Source organism: Drosophila takahashii, chromosome 2R (assembly GCF_030179915.1).
Source record: "Drosophila takahashii strain IR98-3 E-12201 chromosome 2R, DtakHiC1v2, whole genome shotgun sequence".
Taxonomy (NCBI): domain Eukaryota; kingdom Metazoa; phylum Arthropoda; class Insecta; order Diptera; family Drosophilidae; genus Drosophila; species Drosophila takahashii.
Window position 1 is genome coordinate 17,910,192 of NC_091679.1, and position 14,572 is coordinate 17,924,763.

Below are 14,572 nucleotides of genomic sequence, written 5' to 3' on the forward strand. Positions count from 1 at the left end.
TTTGTTCTTTAATTTTTAGCACATTTTTTTTTTTTTTTTGTATATATGTTTATATATATTCGGTTTTCTTTTTTTTTTTTTTAAATATATTCGCACGAATTTTTTTTTTACATATATATAATTGTTTTTCGGTTTTATGTATTCACACACATTGTATCGGTTTATAGTTCTTTATTTGTGTTTCACAGGAACTGTAACAGCAACCACTGTCACGGTCGCCATGTTATAAGTGTCCTTTTATTCTCGCACCATATATTTAATTGAACGATAATAAATAAAACAGATGTCCATTTGCATTGAGCTCTCTTTATTGAATACTTAAGTCTAAGCAAAATATAAATGTTCCAGCGCATTAGCGCAGCTAAATACAACGGCGACGCCGGCAGCGGCGCAGCCAGTGCTTATGTATTTCAAAATGCATTCAGAGAGAGAGCGTGGTATGCATAGTATGTGTGTGCACTCAGCCCATGGGAATATGCTGACACTAGCAGTTCGCATAAGTTGGGTTCTGAGTAGCTTAAGTATTTTGGTTGCACAATTCTGGCATTGGTACAGTAAGTACCTGCTATAATGATACATGCATACTACATCTCCCTCCTTTTAAAAATAACGTAATTTAATGAAGTTATTTTCTAAAGATTATTATTTTTTGAAATATAGAAAAATTAGATTATTTATAGTTATTAAAATTATCTTCTAGTGCTTATATTTTTGAAAAATTTAGGGATTATAGATTTTGTATTGTATAATTTAAGAAATATAGATAATTGGAAAACTTTATATTATTCAAAACGACAATTTTTGCTTTAATATGAAAATATAGATACTTTTTTTTTTTTTTTATTTATATTTATATTGTTACTGTTATATATTTATTGCTTGTTTATTTATGTATGTTTTATTATTTATTCTATGTATGGCCATAAAAATAAAAGTTTTATAGAAGTGGTTAGGAAATAAAAATTTTTAGCCTATCTTTATGAACTTTTTGTTCTTTATTTTTAATATTTGATATTCTTATATTATCATTATCTCCTATACCAATTACTGTATATGGTCCTGTATATTTGTATTCTAATTTGTGACCTGTTTCATTCTTTAATAAAACTTGATCTCCTATCTTTAGTTCAAAATCTAGGCACTTTTTATCGTAATGAGCTTTTGTTGTTTTTTTTATTTGATTCTAATATTAATCTGGCTCTTTTAAAAGCTTGTTCTAATCTAAACTTTGTTTCTTTTGCATAATCATCTACATTATATAAAGGTTCTATTCTATCTACGCTATTAAAATGTTTTGGTAAATTCGAAGTTCTACCAAACACTAGCTCATATGGACAATAATCATGTGCCATAGAGGGTGTCGTGTTAAAACAATAAACAAAGTATTTTATCCATACATCCCAATCCGTCTTATCAGTTGAAATGTACGTACGTATAAATTCATTAAAGGTTCTGTGGCAGTCTGATGATGGTGTGCTGTCGATGTCATATGTTTGATATTTAGGTTTTTGCATAAATGTTCAATTAAAGAATTTTTGTATTCTGTTCCCATGTCCGTAATGAACGTCTTCATTGGACCGTACTTTAGAATAAATTCTTCGAAAATAGCTTTTGCTACTGTTTTTGCATTTTTATTTGGTACCGGTATAGCAACAAGATATTTTGACAGATCACATATTAAAGTGACTGCATATTCATTTCCTTGATCTGATTTCGGCAGTGGACCGATCGTATCCACAATTACCTTATCAAATACCATTTCTGGGGTTTCTGTAAGTGTTAAAGGAGTTTTAGTATGTCTTGTCGTTTTTGACATTTGGCATTTTGGACATTTACGTATGTACTGGGTTATGTCTTTACACATTCCTTTCCAATAATAATGTCTTTTCACCTTGGCCAAGGTTTTTGTTATACCTGTGTGTCCTCCTTGAATAGGGTCATCATGTAGTGTAGACATTATTGCTTCTTTTTCATTATTAGTTGTTATTAGGGTCACCGGGTTGAGTAGCGCTACTCTTAATGATTTTAATATTTTGTTGCCCATTTTTTTAAATTTATCTATTGAAATAGTTTCAAAGATATTATCCCAGGGTGCCACTTTAAGTTGGGTAATTTTTTGTTTACCAGCCTGCAGTTCAAGCCTTTGGAAGAACTGACCTAAATCAAGAGTTCCATTAGTATACAAATCTCCAACATTATATCTTGCTGTAATTTTTTTTCCATGTTTGAAAAAACATAAATTATTATTCACATGCAAGGTCACTACTTTACGTACTTCGTCATTGTTAATGACTTCATATACGTTGGGCTTAGAAGCTTTTATTTGAGATTGCCTAGGCAATTCTACTTTATCTTTTCCTGCGCAGGAATTTTGTCTACTTTTTTGTCTTGTAGTGACTTGTAATATATTTGCCGTAATATTTTGAAGATCCTTAATTGTTATTCTAGAGAGGGCGTCTGCCACGAAGTTATCTTTTCCCTTTAGATATTCGACTGTGAAATCATATTCCTCTAATTCGAGCCGCATGCGTGTGAGTTTTGAACTAGGATTGACCATTGAAAATAAGTATGTTAGTGGTCTATGATCAGTTTTAACTGTAAAATGTTTGCCATAAATATATGGTCGAAAATATGTAATTGCCCAATGAATTGCTGCTAATTCCTGTTCGGTAGTGCTTTTATTGCTTTCGGCTTTTGTAAATGAGCGTGATGCGTATGCTATCGGGAGTTGAAGTCCGTTATGGTTTTGAGTTAATACCGCTCCACATGCTTGTTTACTTGCATCCGTTATTATGCAAAATTCTTTAAGGAAATCAGGATATTGTAATAAAGTTGGTTCTATGAGTTTATCTTTTAAATATTGACATTTGGCATTTGGCATTCGGAAGACCATTTAAATGGAACATTCTTTTTACATAATCTAGTTATGTGCCGTGAATAGTCGGCGAAATTTTTAATGAAACGTCTATAATAATTGCAAAATGCAATAAATCGTCTAGCACTATCTGCATCATGTGGGACTGGATAGTTTTTTATGACGTCATATTTCTTATCATCTGGTAATATTCCTTTGTCAGTACATTTATGACCAAGGAAGGTCACTTCATGCATAAAAAATGAACATTTTTGTGGATGTAGTTTTAAATTGTGTTTTCTGCATATTTCAAAGATGTCTTTTAGGTTTTTAAGCATATGATTTTCAGAACATCCAATTACTATTAAATCATCCATATAAAGGAATGCTTGAGAAGCTTCAAGACCAGAAAATGCAATAGTCATCATTCTTTGAAATGAGTTTGGGGCTATTTTTAAACCGAAGGGTAATCGCGTGAAACGATATGAGCCATTGCTCGTTGAAAATGACGTTATGTTTCTTGAACTTTCTTCTAATTCGATTTGATGGAAACCTGACATCAGATCAAGGCATGAGAAATATTTTGCTCTTCCTAGTTGATCCAAGATGTCATCAATTCTCGGAAGCGGAAATTTGTCAGATAAAAGTTTTTTATTAATTTGACGATAGTCGACTACTAGTCTCCATTTTTTTTCTGTTGAACCCTGAAGTGTTTTCTTTGGAACTAGTAAAAGTGGGCTGTTATATTCTGATACAGAGGGTTCGACAATATTATCTTTAATTAATTTTCCTACTTGTTTTTTAATTTCCTCAACTTGGCTATGCGGGCTTCGATAATTTTTAATATAAATTGGTTCATCATCCTTCAATCTCAATTTTTGCTTGTAGAAATTATTTGTTGTAATTGCTTCGGTTTCAAGACCGAATACATCAGTATATTTTTCACATAGTTCGGTTAATTGTTGTTTGAATTGAATGGGAAAATTTTTCTTTAGTTGTTTTATGATGTTTTGTTCTCTATTACTTGAAGTGTTTTGAATTACATTATAATCAGTAATTGGTTCACATTTTAAATTACTTATACTAATCAATTGATCAGTACTGGTCGTGTTTAGTAATCGGACAAATGAATTCTCTTTTGATGTTATAGTATTGGCAATGTAAATACCAGGTTGAATCTCCTGATTTGGTATTAATATAGTATCAGTATCGGACATTATTTCGATTTTTCGTATTACTTGAGATCTGGCTGGTAGTAGGATTGTATTATTACCAGAAGTATATGTTATTGGAATATAAATGTGAATTTCTATATTATTTGGTCTTATTATAAACCAATCCTCTGTAGGGTTAAGGTCTATTTGGCAATTTAATTCTTTTATAAAATCGATTCCTATAATTCCATCACATGGAATCGCAAAATCTTGGTTTACTATATGAAAATTATATGGAATTATATATTTTTCTGTCTTAAGTTCTATTGGACAAAGTCCTTTGGATTTTATGATTCCCTCGCCTATTCCTTGAATATTTATTGTATTTTTTACTTGTATATTGTTAAAGATATCAGCATTTTCTTTTAAAAGTGAAATATTTGCTCCCGTATCCACAAGGAACGTAAGCTGCTTCCCTGTTTCTGAATTAATAAATGGTACAAATATATTGAGATTGAGGTTGCTTGTATAAACGGTTTTTTTATTTAATTTCTCGTATCTAAAGGGGTCTGCGAGTTTCCCGAAACTGGCTGGGTAACGCGGACATTATTGTTTTGTTGAGTGTTGTTGGAGTTGCTGCTATTTTGATTATTGTGGTTTCCTCTATAATTTCCACGACCTCTATTGTAGTTATTGGTCTGGTTATTATAGTTACGATTATAACCATTATTTTGGTTGTAACCGTTATTTCCGTTGTAGCCGTTATATTGGTAATACCCATTGTTTTGGTAGTTACCACGACCATATCCTCTACCTCTGCCACGGTAGTTACCTCTGAAGTTGTTACTTCTATAAGCTTGTCCTTTGTTTGCAAATAGTATTGCGTTGGCATTACCCGTCATTTCAGTACTACATTGAATGTACTTTGTGACAGCCTCATTCATTGATGAGAAGTTGCCTGCCTCAAGGATTGTTTTGAGTCGGCCATGTTTACAATTTTTTATCATTGTGTTTATAGCCTCCTTGGTGCTGAATTTATCTGCGTGTTCAGTGGGTAATCCTTCATCAATATACGAAGCTTCAAGGAGCTTTCGTAAATTTTCAACTTCAGTTGTGAATTTTTCTGCTGTTTTCCCTTTTTGAGTAGTTTTTGACATTTTGGCTTTTACTACATCGGATGTATCGCCAATAATTGTGTCTTGTAATTTTTTTATAATTCCGTTTATAGTAGATTCATTTTGCACTTTATACAAAGTTGAACCCACTATTTTTGATTTTATGACTTCAACAGCTATCTCTTCAAATGTACCTTTAGTTAGGTTTACTAACTTTAGGGCTGTGACAAATCTTTGAAGATTAATTTTTTGTCCGTTAAATTCAGGTATAGCATTTGCTATATCTTTAATATATGCCCGTTGGGCAACAGTTTCGTCCGGCATTGCTAATATTTGTTCGATTTCGTTATCGGAATCAGCTGGTTCTTGATCTAATAATTCAGATTGAACAAGTACAGCTGGTATTGTGAGATTATTCAAATCTTTCTCTTCTATTTCTGGGCTATCAAATGTAGATTCCTCTACCTGTACCTGGTTTACTTCTGATGGATCTAATGATTCCAATTCGTCTCCAGTTTCTAATTTCAAAGGGGTGTTTAAAATTGTTGGTATCAAAATATTTAAATTATACCTTTCTTTTATATTTATTAGATTTATTCGAAGTCTAGACAGAAACTTTGTTCGTGAACGCTTGCAGCTTTAATCATCTCTAATATATAGGCGCATAATGCCATCTCCATTCCTTTATATACTTTAATCTATGTACAAGAAAACATGTATACATACAAAAATCTCTTTAGTTTCTGGCAACGCCGCTAAGACGGCGTCGCTTTGCGAAATTCACTTCAGTATCGAATAGGCTTCGCAACTGGCAAGAATAAAAATTAATACAGTCCACACACACGCAACTCAACTCGTCTTATTTCTGACCATATTGTTGGTCCTTCGTTCACGGATTCTTGGACAGTTAGTGGAGTGCTTTGATTCTCAGGGTAATTGTTTGCTATGGAACAATTAAAAGCATTTATGAAGAGCCGTTCCAGGCTCAAGGCTAACATCACACGTTGTCTCTCATGGGCAGAGCAAGCGGAATCTGCAACACAGACAGAGATCACCACGCGCATACAACTTCTCCACGATGTTTGGAAGGAGTTCAACGAGTTCGGCGATGCCATTGCTGTCCACGAGGAAGTGGAAGGCTACGTCGATCCGGAGATCGATAATGCGATTTACGAGGAAAAGTACTTAAGGGCGATCGCAATTCTCAAGGACAGAAGTGATGCTCTACAACCGAGTACATCTACAGGCATTACGAATGGCAGCAACGGTCTGCATTCCAACAACGACGCAATTGTCAATTTGCTGCAACAAAACCAACAACTATTTGAGCGACTGGCTGCAAATCAGGCTAGTTCTAGCACGCCGGTTCAAGTTGGTGGTGACGTCACTTTGGCGAATTTAAGTTCGGTATTCGCGGCGAATTCTAATCAGAGCGAATTGCCAAAAATTCAAATCAAGCGGTTCTCTGGCAACTACACAGAGTGGCCCTCCTTTCAAGACATCTATGAAAACACAATTCATAACAAGCAGCATTTGTCCAACACACAGAAGTTCCATCACTTGAAAACACTTCTTGTTGATGAGGCTGCCAACTTGGTACGGCACTTGGCCATTACGGAGACTGCTTACAACACAGCTTGGGAACGTCTTAAGGAGAGGTACAATCGTCCACGGCACATTGTAAACTCATTTTTGGAGCAGTTTATGAGCCTACCAACAACTACAAAGGTAGATGCATCAATTCTACGGAAGGTGTCAGACGGAGCAAACGAAATTATTCGCGGATTGGATGCGGTCAACCAGATGGGCCGCGATTGCTGGATCATATATCTGGCGCTGGAGAAACTAGACGCTGACACGCGACGCAGGTGGATTGAGCGCAGCATGGACACGGATTCACCAACTCTCGAGGAATTCTTCAAGTTTCTCGATTCTCGTTGCGAGGAACTGGAGCTGAGTAAAAGGGAGCTTGCTACTGGTGGCAAGACAACAACACATGCAGAAAAACCAAAAAGGGTCACACAATCGATGGTTGCGGTCGAAGGCAGTGGCTGCACCAAATGTAATTCTACAGAACACACTCTGTACAGCTGTCAGCAGTTCTTGGATATGTCCGGGATGCAGAGGCGATCCTTCGTGAAGGAGAAATCACTGTGCTACAACTGCTTGCGACCTGGTCATGGGGTCAGCAAGTGCAAGTCGACATACAAATGTAGGCAATGCAAGGGAAATCATCACTCCCTTCTTCATGTCCAAGCGAATCCACAGGCTATTGGGAATCTTGCCCAGATAGCAGGGGAGGACGAGCGAAACACAAGCGCGTCCAACAACACATCGGTGACTCTCAGTCATTTCGCCCAAGGAGAGGGCACTCAATCGGTTGTATGTGCACAGGGCACTGCAAAATCTGCAAAGGAATCGGAAGTTAAGCGAAGCATATTACCAACTGCCATGGTTTATGTTCAAAACGCAAAGGGTGACCACGTAACATGCCGTCTCTTATTGGACACGGGCTCCGAACTTTCCTACGTATCCGAGCGTTGCATCCAAGCACTCGGATTGACACGGTCGGCATCACGCATCTTGGTTACCGGAATCTCTTCGGTGAAAGCAGACACGACAAGGGGATGCAGCACCTTGCACATCAAGTCTCGTATCTCCGAGGACCAGTTGGTTGTCTACGCCCACGTGCTAGGCAGGATCACTTCTTCGCTGGAAAGGCAAAACATCGATGCATCGGCGCTCAAGGTTTTCAAGGATCTGCAGTTGGCGGATACTGAATTCAACACAAACTCACCTGTTGACATTCTATTGGGCAGCAAACACGTATGGTCAGTGTTTACAGGACGAAAGATGTACGACAACAAGGGTAATCTTATCGCAATTTCTTCGGTGTTCGGATGGGTAATAACTTCACTCATCACATCGAGTCCAAGCAACGCTTGTGCGCTGACTACAACAGTGGACATAGGCGCCACGCTTCAGAAGTTTTGGGAACTAGAAAACGTTCAAAGCAGCGCAAAATTGGAACCGGAGGATGATCAAGTCGAGAAGCACTTTCTCGCCACTCACAGTCGCGATGAAAACGGGAAGTATATCGTGGAACTTCCATTCAACACTGAAAACCCCGAATTCGGAGGAACTCTACAAGGAGCGCTCAAACGCTTTAAATCGGTTGAGCGGCGGCTGCAACAGAACGAGCAGCTGCGTACACAGTACGTACACTTTATGAGGGAGTACACAAATCTGGGGCACATGCGAGAGGTGCCACCTGAGGAAAACGCTACTGGAAATCAGTTCTATCTACCCCACCACCCAGTGCTGGGTCGGAAGCTACGAGTAGTTTTCGATGGATCTTTTCGCGACGCCAATGGTAAGGCTTTAAATGACACCCTGTTTACAGGGCCCAGTATCCAGCGCGATCTATTCGCTGTGTGCCTTCGTTTTCGAATGTACAAATTTGCATTCTCAGCGGACATCGTAAAAATGTTCCGACAGATATGGGTCAACGAAAAGCACAGAAACTTCCAGAAAATAGTTTGGACAGAAGATCCATCCGATCCCATCAAGCATTTCCAATTGTGCACGGTAACCTACGGAACTTCGTGCGCGCCATTCCTGGCGGTGCGAGTGCTGGAACAACTTGCTATCGATCATCAAGAGGAATACCCAAATGCGTCGAAAATCCTGCTGGAGGATTTTTATGTCGATGTTGTTCTTACTGGGTCAAACAGTGAGGATGAGCTACTTCGAAACCGAAACGAGCTGGTTGAGCTGATGTCTCGCGCCAACCTTGAACTCGGAAAATGGGTATCGAATACGCCATGTATACAAACGGATAATAGCGACACACAATCTGCACAAACGTCACCAGTAAAGGTTCTCGGACTGTACTGGCATCCTGGAAAAGACATTCTAACGTATAATGTCGGTCTTGCTGCAAATCCTGATTGCACAAAGAGACAAGTCTTGTCCGACGTCTCGAGGATATTTGATCCTCTCGGACTCTTGGCACCCATTGTCATTCAATTCAAAATCCTTTTCCAAAAGCTCTGGCTCTTGAATTTGGACTGGGATGACCCACTCCCAACTAAACTGGCGGACAACTGGCTGAAGTGGAGAGCAGATCTGGACACTCTTCAAAAATTCCGACTACCACGATTTGTTCCCAACGACCCGGACAACATCGAACTCCACGGATTCTCGGATGCTTCAACCAAGGCGTATGCTGCTGTGGTGTACAGCAGAGTTACAAATATCGATGGATCCATCTCGGTGTCCATTGTGGCTGCGAAAACAAGGGTGGCTCCACTGAAACAACAATCCTTGCCACGTCTGGAACTTTGCGCAGCACTTCTCCTCAGCCAACTGATTCGCTCGATCACATCTGGATTACGCCACAAGAACATAACTGTTTTTGGCTGGTCCGACTCTTCAATAGTGCTCTCCTGGCTATCGTATGCGCCAGCCCAACTCAAGACATTTGTTGGAAACAGAACCTCGGAAATCCTTGACACCATTCCAAGGAGTGCTTGGCGTCACGTCGATTCCAAAACAAACCCAGCTGACTGTGCGTCCAGGGGACTGATGGCTGCTGATCTCATCGACTTCCATTTGTGTTGGAATGGGCCTCAATGGCTACGGGACAAGGATCAGTACCTGGTAAAGTTAAATGATTCACGGTTCGGTTTATCTCTTACAGACAAACGCATTCAAGGAGAAGTCAAATCCAACTGTTTGGCTACATTGACAGAAGCAACCCAGATTCATCTACTTGATGAACTAATCGAACGAGTCTCTTCTTGGATCAAGCTCGTACACATTGTCGGCTACGTGATGCGGTTTATTCAACGTACTCGAAATCCATCTCGCGAAAAGGTATCCGGAGCACTCTCATTTGAAGAGATCAAGGCGGCAAGGATTCTTTGCATAAAGCACGCACAAGGGTGTTTCCAAGACGATTACCAATTGCTCCTCGGTAAAAAACCCCTCAAGAACCGATCACAGCTGGTCAAACTGGCACCCATAATCGACGAAAACGATTTGCTAAGGGTAGGCGGACGACTGCACCACTCTCAGTTGTCAAGGGATGCAAAACACCCAGTTTTGCTACCGAAAACACATCGCATCTCAAAGCTAATTCTGGAACATGAGCACCGAGTGAACCTCCACCCTGGAGTTTCCTCACTTTTTGTTATTGTTCGGCAAAAATTCTGGATATTTGGAGCACGGAATCTAATTCGAAAAATAACACACGACTGTTTAGCTTGCTTTCGTCAACGCTCCCACACATCTCAGCAACAAATGGCTAATTTACCCAGTGTACGCATTACTCAAGCGCTTCCATTTATACACACTGGTTGCGACTATGCAGGTCCAATCCTTCTGAAGGATGCAAAGGTTCGGAAGCCACGTATCAGCAAGGGTTACATATGCCTATTTGTGTGCATGGTCACCTCGGCCATCCACCTGGAACTTGCAACAGACCTGACCACCGAAACTTTCTTGGCTGCCTTGCGGCGCTTCATATCCTTACGTGGCAAGTGCAGTAAGATCTACAGTGACAATGGCACAAACTTTATTGGAGCTAAGCGATCCCTCGACGAGATGCAAGAATTGCTTTCTTCACAAACACACAAGGACACCGTGTCTAGCACACTAGCGGATGATGGTATCCAATGGGTACTTATTCCCCCGAGAGCCCCTCACTGGGGAGGGAAATGGGAGTCGGCAGTTCGTTGTGTCAAGCTACATCTGCGCAGAATCACCGGAAACTCAACGCTCACCTTTGAACAGATGCGCACACTTCTTGCTTAAATAAGCGCAGTGATAAATTCACGCCCCTTGTGCCACACACCGGATACGGAAACCAACTACCTATCACCAGCTCACTTCTTAATTGGGCGACCCTTAACCACAGTGCCAGATCCCGATTTGAGCCACATCCCAGTGGGCCGATTAGGATATTGGCAAAGTATCCAGTCTATGCTTCAAGGATTCTGGAAAAAATGGCATCAGGAGTATCTGACTACTTTGCAGCAACGTCCAAAATGGACTACTTCAACACCCAACATCTCCACCGGTAACGTTGTGCTCGTAAAAGAGTCCAATTCACCACCGGCATCCTGGCACATCGCACGGGTTATGGAAACCTATCCAGGAGAGGATGACCTCGTTCGAGCAGTCAAACTGAAGACCCAGGCAGGAGAGATGACCAGACCGATCACGAATGTTGCTGTATTGCCCCATTCAGAAACGGTGTTTCAGGGCGGGCCGGGATGTTCGTGAACGCTTGCAGCTTTAATCATCTCTAATATATAGGCGCATAATGCCATCTCCATTCCTTTATATACTTTAATCTATGTACAAGAAAACATGTATACATACAAAAATCTCTTTAGTTTCTGGCAACGCCGCTAAGACGGCGTCGCTTTGCGAAATTCACTTCAGTATCGAATAGGCTTCGCAACTGGCAAGAATAAAAATTAATACAGTCCACACACACGCAACTCAACTCGTCTTATTTCTGACCAAACTTCGATACCTCAGACCAACGACTTTTATCTAGTCGATCTTTTTGCTCATGTATTAGTATACGCGCATTGTTAAAGCGAGATACTAATATTTCTACATGTTTATTTATAGTGGTTTGTTGTGTTGTTCTATTTTGCGTTAATGATTTATATGATTTATCAAAATCTCTTTTTAAGTTATTTAGAACTTTATATAGTTCACTCCATTCCATTATAATATGGATATGAATTATTTCTGTACACCACTGAAATGTTAGCTCTACCTAATATGTCACGATCGGTTTGAATTGTTCTCACGTGAATACCTGGGACAGTGCTTAATACCATAGCTTTTTGTTTTTCGGAGCAATGTATTAAAGGTGAGAATTCTAAGTTATATGTTGACATATATACATTTTCTAACTCATAGATAGTCATTAGGGTCGTTGAGACCAGTGTAATTATTCTCTCACTAAAATCTGGGTCCCTCATATAGGTGTAAACTGCTGCCTCTATGTTTAACATTGTTCTTTTTCTCTACCTCTACTTGTGGCCATAAAAGAATATTCTAACTTTCTAATTTTTTTTTTGATTTGTATTGTTTTTTTTTTATTAATGATATTTTTCAATAATATTTGAAATTATAAAGGTAAGTTTTGTTGTTTTTTTTTTGTGTTATTTAAAATTTGTTTTTAAATTTTGTCCAGGTCGTTTGCTCGACTCTGGTATTTCTTCTTCAAACATCTATTGTGAAATAGATAGATTTTAAGGAAAAAACTTGCTGACAACATAATTACAATTATTATTAATAAAATTGTTATTGTTTGCAAATCTATTTGTTTAGATTCTACTTTATTAACGACATTCGCCGTTGAATCAACAACTTTCGTGTCTACTAAACCCATTTTGGGAGAATTTTCCAAGAATCTATATTTTATGCCAACTATGTATGGCAAATTATTATCCTCATTTTTTGTTGATTTACTTATTTTGTTAGTATTCATAAGTTAAAATATGCAAGGAAAAAATGGTTTAGTGATTTTCACATGACAGATTTACAATTGGTTGCTCTATATAATTAAAATACCTGCCATGTGATTTTAGTACAAAGCCTAACAGAGGTTAATAAGTTTCAAGCAGCGCTTTCGCGCATCGGCTTGAGTTAGAGTTTTTTTTAAATTAATGGCAACTAGGGCATTGGCATAAATGCAGCCTTTGTTGCGTTACTTTGCTCTTTTGCAAAGTAGTTGCTCTATTACGGCCAGGTTCTTTTCATGTGAGCATATTTCTTCAGGGGTTGAAGCAGTTTTGATGTAATCTTTTATTAATCTCCTTTGCTGTAGAAGTTTTATGCGCTGTCCACTCCTATTTTTTTTTTTTGGGAATTTTTTTTGTGTTGCGTGCCCTGTACTCAGCTATTGTGAGGGGGCGTGGTCCATCGTTTGGATACACCTCTAGAGCTTCTTGCAAGCTCGGTGCGTCCCTTTGCTCGACAGGAGCAGCATTATCCAGAGTAACGTCACTCATACGCACTTTTCCATACGTTGGTGCAGGGTGCAGATTGCCTCCCGCACTTGCTGCCGTAGACTGCTGCAGATTTCCGGTGCCCTTTGGACTCGGGCTTTGCCGGCGCTGGTCCTCGCACAGGCGTTACAATTTTTTAGTAGATTTGTCTTTTCTCATTTTGGTTTGTGATGATTTTTTTTTTCCGGCTGCTGCAGATGTCCGGTGCCCTTTGGACTCGGGCGTTGCCGGCGCTGGTCCTCGCACAGGCGTTTAAACAAACAATTTTTTTTATTGGGGTCTTCCACAGGTGTTTTTTCTTTTATTTTTTGGACATTTTTTTTTTTTTTTGTATATATGTTTATATATATTCGGTTTTCTTTTTTTTTTTTTAAATATATTCGCACGAATTTTTTTTTTACATATATATAATTGTTTTTCGGTTTTATGTATTCACACACATTGTATCGGTTTATAGTTCTTTATTTGTGTTTCACAGGAACTGTAACAGCAACCACTGTCACGGTCGCCATGTTATAAGTGTCCTTTTATTCTCGCACCATATATTTAATTGAACGATAATAAATAAAACAGATGTCCATTTGCATTGAGCTCTCTTTATTGAATACTTAAGTCTAAGCAAAATATAAATGTTCCAGCGCATTAGCGCAGCTAAATACAACGGCGACGCCGGCAGCGGCGCAGCCAGTGCTTATGTATTTCAAAATGCATTCAGAGAGAGAGCGTGGTATGCATAGTATGTGTGTGCACTCAGCCCATGGGAATATGCTGACACTAGCAGTTCGCATAAGTTGGGTTCTGAGTAGCTTAAGTATTTTGGTTGCACAATTCTGGCATTGGTACAGTAAGTACCTGCTATAATGATACATGCATACTACAGTCCGTCTGTATGTCTGTTTCAATACCGTTTGCGAGCTCAGTTTAAAAGCTAGCGCCTTGAAACTTTCACAGTCCTCCTAAAACATGTGTACGCAGATCAAGTTTGAAAGCCGACCCGATCGGACGTCTATATCCTATAGCTCCCATAGGAACAATCGGATATAGCTTTCACAAAATGAAGATATTTCGCTCAGTGTAAGAGCTATTGACAAGAATCTTTCGAAATCTTATATTATCTTATAGCTCATATAGGAACAATAGGGTGAAATCGGTCAAAATTTGTCGGTTTTCAGGATATTTCGCGCAGATTATAAGCTATTCCCATGAAACTTTCCAAATCGTATTTTTTGTATGTACCTTTCTGGGTAAAAGCGCGTGCCGATCGAACGTCTATATCTCATATTTTCCATATTAACAATAGTTAAATGCTGTGAAAATATCCATTTTTTCTATTTTTACATGACATTTTTGCAGTACTAAAGCTACTGACATGAAACTATGCAAATCTTATTTATTTATGTATACCTTGCTCAG

The 14,572-nt window shown here is 38.8% G+C and overlaps 1 protein-coding gene across 1 annotated transcript; it reads left to right on the forward strand.

Moving 5' to 3' along the window:
• Positions 1-6,089: 6,089 nt before the first annotated feature.
• On the forward strand, positions 6,090-11,411 carry LOC138912194 (uncharacterized). The gene is made up of 2 exons (XM_070212061.1): positions 6,090-10,794; positions 11,044-11,411. Exons 1-2 carry the CDS (start codon positions 6,090-6,092, stop codon positions 11,409-11,411), a joined length of 5,073 nt encoding a protein of 1,690 aa, XP_070068162.1.
• Positions 11,412-14,572: the final 3,161 nt, after the last annotated feature.

Bases quoted from the DNA above. Each gene is read 5' to 3' on its own strand.
- LOC138912194 (XM_070212061.1), top strand. From the start codon at position 6,090: ATGAAGAGCCGTTCCAGGCTCAAGGCTAACATCACACGTTGTCTCTCA. The intron at 10,795-11,043 runs GTATCCAATGGG...CCTTAACCACAG, and splicing joins TAGCACACTAGCGGATGATG to TGCCAGATCCCGATTTGAGC.